This window comes from Arabidopsis lyrata (assembly GCF_000004255.2).
Source record: "Arabidopsis lyrata subsp. lyrata unplaced genomic scaffold ARALYscaffold_5, whole genome shotgun sequence".
NCBI lineage: Eukaryota > Viridiplantae > Streptophyta > Magnoliopsida > Brassicales > Brassicaceae > Arabidopsis > Arabidopsis lyrata.
Window position 1 is genome coordinate 4,279,503 of NW_003302551.1, and position 10,416 is coordinate 4,289,918.

The 10,416-nt window shown below is 35.7% G+C and overlaps 1 protein-coding gene across 3 annotated transcripts; it reads left to right on the plus strand.

The window, feature by feature from the left end:
* The first annotated feature begins 3,045 nt into the window (after positions 1–3,045).
* Positions 3,046–10,187, plus strand: LOC9313157 (DNA repair protein UVH3). Of its 3 annotated transcripts, XM_021025297.1 has the most exons (18): positions 3,046–3,187; positions 3,283–3,533; positions 3,629–3,777; positions 3,863–3,923; positions 4,371–4,495; positions 4,579–4,708; positions 5,024–5,101; positions 5,188–5,241; positions 5,345–5,529; positions 5,611–7,264; positions 7,399–7,593; positions 7,946–8,031; positions 8,110–8,326; positions 8,425–8,561; positions 8,860–8,944; positions 9,043–9,447; positions 9,545–9,758; positions 9,795–10,187. In XM_021025297.1, the coding sequence occupies exons 1-18, from the start codon at positions 3,100–3,102 to the stop codon at positions 10,043–10,045; spliced, it is 4,365 nt and encodes a 1,454-aa protein (XP_020880956.1). In that variant the 5' UTR covers positions 3,046–3,099; the 3' UTR covers positions 10,046–10,187. The 3 variants fall into 3 exon arrangements, with proteins under 3 accessions (XP_020880956.1, XP_020880955.1, XP_020880957.1); XM_021025296.1 differs by having other exon boundaries at positions 9,545–10,187; XM_021025298.1 differs by lacking the exons at positions 3,046–3,187; positions 3,283–3,533; positions 3,629–3,777; positions 3,863–3,923; positions 4,371–4,495 and having other exon boundaries at positions 4,619–4,708; positions 5,028–5,101; positions 9,545–10,187.
* The last annotated feature ends 229 nt before the right edge of the window (positions 10,188–10,416 follow it).

Genomic DNA, 10,416 nt, shown 5'->3' on the forward strand with positions numbered 1-10,416 from the left:
TATATATGTAAAATATATATATATATATATATATATATATATATATATATTAACCCAACATATTCGTTACATTTAGAACATTATTAACATATGATACCTGTAAATATATATAGACCGTTATTAACATTTTTACACATACAAACACAATTGTATACACGATACAAACATATATTACAACCAAATTAGTGATATAGACATCCAATATATAGAATATAATATATATCTATGTTACAATAACTTAACCAAATACCGATATATAAAGCCCACCAAAATAAGCGGGTTACCGCCGTTGAACCACCACTTCAGATCCGTCGTTGAACCACCACTCCAGATCTGTCGTTGAATCACCACCGATTGTCAACAAAGTTTCGCCACAGCATCACCGTAAGCACGTTGCCATTGTCGATCCATCGTGGATTATCACCGGATCTCATATAAATATGCTTTTGACGAGAAAAACAAATGAAGAAGAAGAATCAACCACAAATAAGCTAGCAACGTTAAAAATGGAAGAAGAGAGAGAGAAATGAGATTTATGGAGTTGAGAGAGAGAGAGAGAGAGAGAGAGAGAGAGAGAGAGAGAGAGAGAGAGAGAGAGAGAGAGAGAGAGAGAGAGAGAGAGAGAGAGAGAGAGAGAGAGAGAGAGAGAGAGATATATATGACTTATGGTATTGAAGAGATACGCGAGTGAGGTTATTTTTGGAATAATCATGGGCAAAATATTTATGTTGTTTGGGCTTGAAATGATTTGTAAAAAATTTAATTTGTATTAAAAGTTCTATTTTACACCCAATTATCTCATATATATATTTAGTATATTGATATAAAAAATTGTTATCACATATCCATTAAAAATGAAGTGTGTAAAATTAAAATTCAGTTTATTATGATGAAATATACAATTAAATTGTTTTGCAAAATGGAATGTGTAAGATTGAAATTTGGTTTTCAGAAATACTAAATTGTATCTAGAAAAAAGGTGTGGGTTACTATTTAGAATTCAAATATCACCAACAAGATTAAGTGTGTAGAATTAAAATTCAGTTTATTGTGATGACGTAGATAATTAAAATGTATAGCATAATGTAATGTGCAAGATTAAAATTTTGTTTAAAACAATAAATATTAAATTAAATAATAAGAAAAATGTGTAAAATATTATTTACTATTCAAAATTCAAATATCAACGATAAAAATGCATATTTATATCTTATCTCTGCCTAAATAGGTGGACCTTATCTAGTATATGTATAAAAGAAGACGAAGCAACAAAGAAATGATTGATTCTGTTTGTTCTCGTTCTTGACCCAAAAGAAATCATATTTTTTTCAGAATTCCTAGGATACCAAAAAAATCACATCTCTACGGAAAATGGCAGTGTATGTGTATCTAATGATGTTGTAATATTTGCAAGTGTGAGGATATTGTGGAAATAACATTAACTAATTGTTGCAAGTATATACGATGCAAGTATCTCGCCTAAAGTCACTTCCAGATCAACAAGCTCTCGATACCCTTCACATTGTGTGTGACATTCCCTTAGATGTTGAACTTGTTGTTTCTTCGGAAGACGAATCACTAAAATCCTTTGGAGAGGGCTATTGATGTGCTTACGAGACCTATTTCAAGGGATGGGGATTGTCTTTTCCTCTCCATGAATTTCTCATCATGTAACTCCATCATCTTGAGATCGTCTTTCCCCAAATGGCCCCAAATTTTTTTAGATACGTTCTATGTTCCCTCACCGAGGTGAAGGGGCAGACTTTGAATTTGACATCCGAGAGACGATGGGGCACTTTTTTACCCTTACTCATAAATACACTTTACACTCATATACAAACTTCACACTTTTGTCATTTCTTTCACTTTTTTTTTTTGTTTTCTTTTGTTAATTTATTCACCTTAGCTCATTTTATTTGCTTTGACTTTTTTAAAGAACATTGATTCAAGCTTATAATTTTTAGTGAAAATATAGTTTTCCTTTACATGCTAATAGAAATTAACACATTTATTTGGCAAATACAACAACTCAATAACAATATTTATAACTTTCAATTATATTTATTATAATATATTTTAAAACAAATTAGAAATATTTTTTTAATTCTGAATTTAAAAACCTAATAAATTGTAAATTATAATTATATGAATATGAAATACATAAAAAAAAATTCATGCAGTGTATCACGGGTTAAATCCTAGTTGACGAAAAAATAGAGGAGTAGGTTAAATGAAATTATTAAATATTTAATTTTGGGATTGCAATTAAAACATAATATAAACATACTTTTTATAATCTTTTGAGCACTAATTAATTTCGGATGACAAAAAAAAAACCACTTTGATCTTGTGGTTGATAGAAGGTTTAATATTTCTATACCATATTTGGGATTACATATCTAGATAATTGTATATTTTTGAGATTACAACTGCAAAGCTATTGAACCTTCTGACATATTTAACAACCAAAAATTACATTAAATACATAGAAGCATCTAAATTATCTTTATGCTCGGCTAGATCTTGGCTCTTCCGTATTGCTTTTTATTGTTCTTGCTTTTCTTTTCTTGGTTGGCCATTTTTTATTGTTTTTGCTTTCGTGTTGGTCGGATCATGAGTGACCTAGTGACCAACACCCGCTAAACATCACATGTGTGGTAGACAAAAATATATGTTGGGTTGATCAGTTTTTGTTTGGGCTATGATATTCCAAATAAAACTATGTAACATTTTTTCGAAAAAGAAACAAGGCCTTAAAGCAACATCGATGGTTGAATCCTTAAAAAGATTCTTAAACATTTTTTAATCATAACTTATGATAATTTTTGTAAGAAACCTGTAAGAAACACCGTTGAGGGTGTTCTTAGGTGTTGGGCAAAAAAAAGACTTTGGAATGGGCCAATATTGAGAAAAAGACTTTGGAATGGGCCAATATTGTACGTATAACCGTCGGGTCTAAATTTACGCCTGAGAGCGAAGCAAACGACGCCGTATAATTTATCACCGCCGTCGATCGTCAATACATATATAAGGGGTTTTTAATTTCACGGCCAAGTCTCTCTGTTCTCAAGAAATTAAGAAACTGAGAAAAAAAAAAAAATGGGAGTGCAAGGTCTTTGGGAGCTTCTTGCTCCTGTAGGTCGTCGCGTCTCCGTCGAAACCCTAGCCAACAAACGATTAGCCATCGGTAACAATCTCCGGCGAACAACTTTTTTTTTTCGAATTCGAAGGTAATAATGATTGATGAAGATGCTTCTTCTTCTTCCTCGTTCAAATTTGCAGATGCGAGTATATGGATGGTACAATTTATCAAAGCGATGCGTGACGAGAATGGAGATATGGTTCAGAACGCACACTTGATCGGATTTTTCCGAAGGATTTGTAAGCTTTTGTTCTTAAGGACTAAACCGATCTTCGTCTTTGATGGAGCTACTCCGGCATTGAAACGTCGTACTGTTATTGCTCGTCGTCGTCAACGTGAGAATGCTCAGACTAAAATCAGAAAAACCGCTGAGAAATTGCTGCTTAATCGGGTTTGTTTCCTGTGTTAACTGGTTCCAATTGGTGTGGTTGCTTAAAATTAGCAAGTTTGAGTAAATTTCTTTGGTTTTGGGATTTTTTGTTGTAGCTTAAGGATATTAGGCTTAAGGAACAAGCTAAAGATATTAAGAATCAAAGATTGAAGCAGGATGATAGTGATAGAGTTAAGAAACGTGTATCTTCTGATTCTGTGGAAGATAATTTGCGAGTTCCTGAGGAGGAGAAGCTAGATGAAGTGTAAGCTAATAAAGTTTTGTTGTTTTTTAACTGTGAATTTCAGTTTTGTTGGTGGAATTTGCTTTAATGAACTTAGTTGATGTAGATCTCCAGCATCTTTGGTGGGAGAGGAGAATGGTGTTGATGATATCGTCAAAGAGCTCACGGTAAGTGATTCGTGTTCTTAAGTAAAACATTATATGGTGTTGTTGGACTTCCTTAAGTGATTCGTGGTCTTAAGTATCCACTTCTTTCCTTTTTTGTTTTGTTTACTAGTTAGGATTTTTGGGCACAGAGACACTCAAACTAACTTGATGCTAATTGTGCATCATGTCATAGTTGGTATTCTTTTTGTTCCTTTTTTATGCCATAAGTCATGTATCTTGCGGTAATGAATCAGAAGCTGGAAAATATATTTGCGATGTGTTGTTGTGATGTATTACCAGTTTATGTTGTTTATTTGCTTTCACATGCCCTTCCTTAGTCATGGTATTTTTATGTTTAATCCTTAATATGTCAATTCTTTTACTGTCACTCTTTGTTCAGTAATTTGTAAGTGATTTTGTTGTTGAGATTTATATAATGCCTATGATTTGTTTATTGCTGATTCGCAGAAGGATGATCCCAAGGGAAAGGGAGTTTTGTTGGATGGGGATGACCTAGATAACAAAATGAAGAGTAATCTTGAACAGGATTCCTCAGTACAGGGGAAGGATTATCAGGAAAAGTTGGATGAGATGTAAGCAGAGTAATTGAGATATTGATTGAAGATGTTTATTTGCATGTAATCATTTCGTGTTTTCCTGTCTTGGTGTAATATAGGTTGGCGGCATCCCTTGCAGCTGAAGAAGAAGGAAACTTTACCAGCAAAGCATCAACTTCAGCTGCAGCAATCCCGTCTGAGGAAGAGGATGAGGACGAGGACAGCGACGAAGATGAGGAAATTTTATTGGTAATCTGTGGTCTTCGTACTACATCTTTCTCTTGTTTTATTTACTGTTACTTAAGTTACAGATCACTAATATTCAGGGGATATAAATTGGTTAAGTTGAAAGTTCTTTAATTAAGCAATCAACACCACTTGTCAACTTGTCTGGTCCTTTTTCTGAAAAGGGAAGATCGCTTATTCTGGATGAAATCCTCATGTGCTTAGTAAAGAATCATGATAATGTATTTGGAATTATATGTTGTTTTCTCGTCTTTATTAAAGAGTTATCTGATACTTTAAGATCATCATCTTCTAATAATATTTTGTCTACCTTTCTAGCCAGTAATGGATGGGAATATCGACCCAGCTGTTTTGGCTTCTCTCCCTCCATCCATGCAACTTGATCTCCTTGTTCAGGTAATTAACTATATTTATACCATATCTTTGCAGCATGTTACATTTCATGGACGTTTCAGATTATTTAATAATGTCTTTACTTGTAGATGAGAGAAAAATTGATGGCAGAAAACCGGCAAAAGTACCAAAAGGTCAAGAAGGTGAGTTACATAATTCACTAGCTCATTCTAGCTCTATTTATGTATTTGAATCTTTATGTATGAGGAGACACGAAACACTGACTATCGAAGTAATTATGTATAGGCCCCTGAGAAGTTTTCTGAATTGCAAATAGAAGCATATCTTAAAACTGTAGCCTTCCGTCGGGAAATAAATGAAGTTCAGAGATCTGCTGGTGGAAGGGCTGTTGGTGGAGTTCAAACTTCTAGGATAGCTTCGGAAGCAAACAGAGAATTTATATTCTCGTCTTCTTTTGCTGGTGATAAAGAGTGAGTTTCAGTTTGAAGTCTTATTAAAGAATAAGGTTATTTCGTAAGTGAAAATAACTGATATTTTTTAATTTGTTCTAGAGAACTGGCGTCCGCCAGAGAAGGAAGAAATGATGAAAATCAAAAGAAAACGTCACAACAGTCTTTGCCAGTCCCCGTCAAGAATGCTTCCTCGGTGAAAAAATCAGATGCTACCATTGAGTTGGATAGAGATGAACCTAAAAATCCTGATGAAAATATTGAAGTATATATAGATGAAAGGGGGCGTTTTAGAATAAGGAACAGACACATGGGAATCCAAATGACGCGTGATATCCAGAGGAACTTACATTTGATGAAAGAAAAGGAGAGAACAGCTTCTGGTTCTATGGCTAACAATGATGAAACATTCAGCGCCTGGGAGAACTTTCCTACTGAGGACCAGTTTCTTGAAAAATCACCTGTTGAGGAAGATGTTGTGAACCTGGAGATCCAGAATGATGATTCCATGCTGCAAAATCCATCTTCAATAGAGATATCATTTGACCATGATGGTGGTGGAAAAGATCTCAATGATGAAGATGATATGTTTCTTCAATTGGCAGCGGGAGGACCAGTGACAATCAGTTCTACAGAAAATGATCCTAAAGAAGACTCTTCACCGTGGGCTTCTGACAGTGATTGGGAAGAAGTGCCTGTTGAACAGAATACTTCTCTCTCTAAGCTTGAAGCGAATTTAAGCAATCAGCATATCCCCAAGGATATTAGTATCGATGAGGGTGTAGCATGGGAAGAATATAGTTGTGAAAATGCCAATAGCTCCATGGAGAATGATACAGTAACAAAGATCACAAAAGGCTATCTGGAAGAAGAAGCTGATCTGCAGGAGGCTATCAAGAAAAGTCTTCTTGAATTACACGATAAGGAATCTGGGGATGTCCTTGAAGAAAATCAATCAGTAAGGGTAAATCTTGTTGTTGACAAGCCAAGCGAAGATAGTCTTTGTTCTAGGGAAACCGTTGTTGAAGCTGAGGAAGAGGGATTTCTGGACGAAATAACAATCTTGAAAACCAGTGGTGCTATAAGGGAACAGTCCAACACGTCTGTAGCGGGCAATGCAGATGGTCAGAAAGGGATAACCAAACAATTTGGTACACACCCTTCTTCCGGTTCTAATAACGTTAGCCGTGCTGTGAGCAATGAATTGTCAAAGGTAAAATCAGTTATCTCACCCGAGAAAGCATTAAATGTTGCTAGTCAAAGCCGCATGCTATCCACCATGGCTAAACAGCACAATGAAGAAGGTTCTGAAAGTTTTGGTGGAGAATCTGTCAAAGTATCTGCTACGCCCATAGCTGATGAGGAAAGAACTGGTTTTCTTGGTGAAAAAGGTAATGCTGATGGTGAATCATCTATCATGATGTATAAGAGAGATTATAGTAGACGTAAAATCCAGAGTCTTGTCACTGAATCAAGGGACCCTTCTCTTGATGTCGTCAGATCGCAAATAGGGATACTACATGACACAGATTCACAAAATGAAAGAAGCGAGGAAAATAACTCTAACGAGCACACTTTCAATATTGACAGTTCAACAGATTTTGAAGAGAAAAGCGTGCCTGTTGAATTTTCAGAAGCAAATATTGAGGAGGAAATTCGAGTTCTCGACCAAGAATTCGTAAGTTTAGGTGATGAACAGAGAAAACTTGAGCGGAATGCTGAATCTGTGAGCAGTGAGATGTTTGCAGAATGCCAGGTTTGCCCTTTGTCTTTTGATACATATGAGTCATTGTCCTCTTTATACAGCCCTCTTGCAAAGTTTTCAGAGTTTCTGTTCTGTTTGATTTGACAACAAACTTATCATGCTTTGTCGATTTTGGTTTTCCGTAGGAGCTACTCCAAATTTTTGGCATACCGTACATCATAGCTCCCATGGAAGCAGAGGCACAATGTGCGTTTATGGAACAATCAAACCTTGTTGATGGCATTGTCACTGATGATTCTGATGTATTCTTGTTTGGAGCAAGGAGCGTGTACAAAAATATATTTGATGATCGCAAATATGTGGAGACATACTTTATGAAGGTGTGCATTTCCGTCCGTAAACTCTGGTTTCCTACATGTGGATTTAAGAAATCATTTCTTTTTATTTTGGCTGCGATGAGTTTATCTTTCTTCAATTTCACATAAGCTTCCATACTATCTCCGGCTTGTCTTCTGTTATAACTTCTTAGCACTTCTGTAGTTTCTTCTGGATTGTTACTTTTTCGGTAGTAGGTTGATACATTTGCCTTTATCAGGAATAAGTTGATACATCGTTTCGGTAGTAAGTTGATATATTTGGCTTTATCGATCTGTTTGCAGTTACATTTTTAATCGCATGCATTCAGTTTTTCAAATGTCTAGTGATTACATCTCTAACCTCTTTTGTTTTCAGGACATTGAGAAGGAGCTAGGCTTGAGCAGAGATAAAATAATCCGCATGGCAATGCTTCTAGGAAGCGATTACACAGAAGGAATCAGGTTAGCAGACGTTTTAACTGCATAGGGTCAAAGTCCCGTTCGATATGTAATTGATATCATAATTGTTTTGATATGCAGTGGTATTGGTATTGTCAATGCTATTGAAGTTGTGACTGCATTTCCCGAAGAGGATGGGCTTCATAAATTTCGTGAGTGGGTTGAATCACCTGATCCAACCATTTTAGGTTTGAAGATAAAGAAGCGGGGGTCTGGCTCTGTAGATAATAAAGGAATCATCTCAGGTGCCTCGACTGATGACACTGAAGAAATAAAGCAAATCTTCATGGATCAGCATGTATTGCTCTTTTACCTGAAGTTTAATGTTTAATTTATTATGGTCCAACTCGTTCAAGATTGACAAAACCTTTGACTCGTTAGCATTAAATTTTACAGAGGAAGGTAAGCAAGAACTGGCATATTCCATCGACTTTCCCTAGTGAGGCTGTTATTTCAGCCTACTTAAATCCACAAGTGGATCGGTCGACTGAGAAATTCTCATGGGGCAAGCCTGATCTATCAGTTCTTAGAAAGTAAGTCGTTTCTTTACTTAACATGTCATGAATATTGGGTACGTATATGATCATCCGTTCTTAGTACCAGGTTTGCGAACTAATACAAGGGACTTAAAAATCTAATTCCATCTACTATCTAGTTTCCTTCAAAAATATGGCACACACCTTAAGGCGTGATAAAGTTTTCAATGGATCTAAGTAGAAAAACAAAAAAAAAATATTCATGATTTGGCCGATGGACTCAGTTTCTGTAGTAAACTACCTCCAATTTATGAAACATCGTCCTGAGTTCTGTAGTATCACTTTTTATGTGAAGGCTATGCTGGGAAAAGTTTAATTGGAACAGCAAGAAAACAGATGATCTACTACTACCAGTCTTGAAGGAGTATGAAAAGCGAGAGGTCTTCATCTACATTTGATCTCTTATCTTCGATATGCATATGATTAATAATATGAACAGAATCTGACAATTTGACCTTTTTTATTATTTTCCATGAAGACGCAACTTCGGATGGAAGCTTTCTATTCCTTTAATGAAAGATTTGCAAAGATCCGTAGTAAAAGAATCAACAAAGCTGTCAAAGGAATTGGCGGAGGTCTATCGTCAGAAGTGGCTGATAGTACTCTCCAGGAAGGTCCAAGAAAACGAAATAAGAAAAGAGTTGCTCCTCATGAAACTGAAGATAACACCACTTCTGACAAAGATTCACCTAAAGCCAATGAGAAAGTGAAAAACAAAAGGAAGCGGTTAGAAAAACCATCTAGTAGTAGAGGCAGAGGCAGAGCCCAGAAAAGAGGAAGAGGAAGAGTCCAAAAAGATCTCCTTGAGCTATCAGACGGCACTTCTGATGATGATGACAAGGATTTAGAGGCAAAACCGAGCAATCTTCAAAAAGTGCGAAAGGTAAGCCTTAATTTAGCTTTCTTATAATGGAACCAATATTACTTCTTTTAATTGATTGTGTAGTGGGTTCACTTTGTTATCTGTTGTTATTCCCCAGTCAACACGATCTCGGAATCCTGTGAAGTACAATGCAAAAGAAGATGATGAATTGGACGAGTCAAGAAGCAATGGAGAATCCCTTAGTGAGCATTTCGAAGAGGTTGATGAAGGCAGAATAGGAAATGTCTCTGAAGAAAGAACACAGAAAGAAGCATCAATCAACGATTGTCCATCTGAAGACTATATTCAAACGGGAGGTGGGTTTTGTGCAGGTGAAGCTGATGAGATTGGAGACGCTCATCTGAAAGATAAAGCTACGGATGATTACAGAGTGATCGGTGGCGGATTCTGTGTTGATGAAGATGAAACAGCTGAGGAAGACGCAACGGATGATGCAGAGATGCTAAAGATGGAGAGTGAAGAACGACGAAAGAAAGGTAAACGTCGAAATGAAGAAGATGCATCATTGGAAGAGAATGTTGAGATTGGTTTTGGGAATTCTTCAACTGAAGGATTAAGTGCTATGCCTTTCTTGAAGAGAAAAAAGAGAAAAAACTGAAAAAACTTCGTTTAGTTTTATATAACAGTAAATGGTTAAGTAATTTTTTATGTGAACTGATTTGACATAATTAACAAATGATTAGGATGTGAATATAATAGAATCTTGGAAGTTATAACTTTGAAGTGGTTTTGTGGCAAACGATAAAGGTAACTAAACGTCAAAAAAGAATGAGAAGCAAACAGGTTTATGATCCATTGACGACGGTCTCCTTTTACCAAACCCTTTGTTTCTCGATAAAATACCTTTTTTTCCTTCTCTACTTTTTCATTTGCCTTTTTACATAATTTCTCAACAAATTTTGAGTGAAGAATTTTCTACATTTTTCACTAAAAGATTTGTTTGACTTCGAGTTAACCCAGGACTCGGAT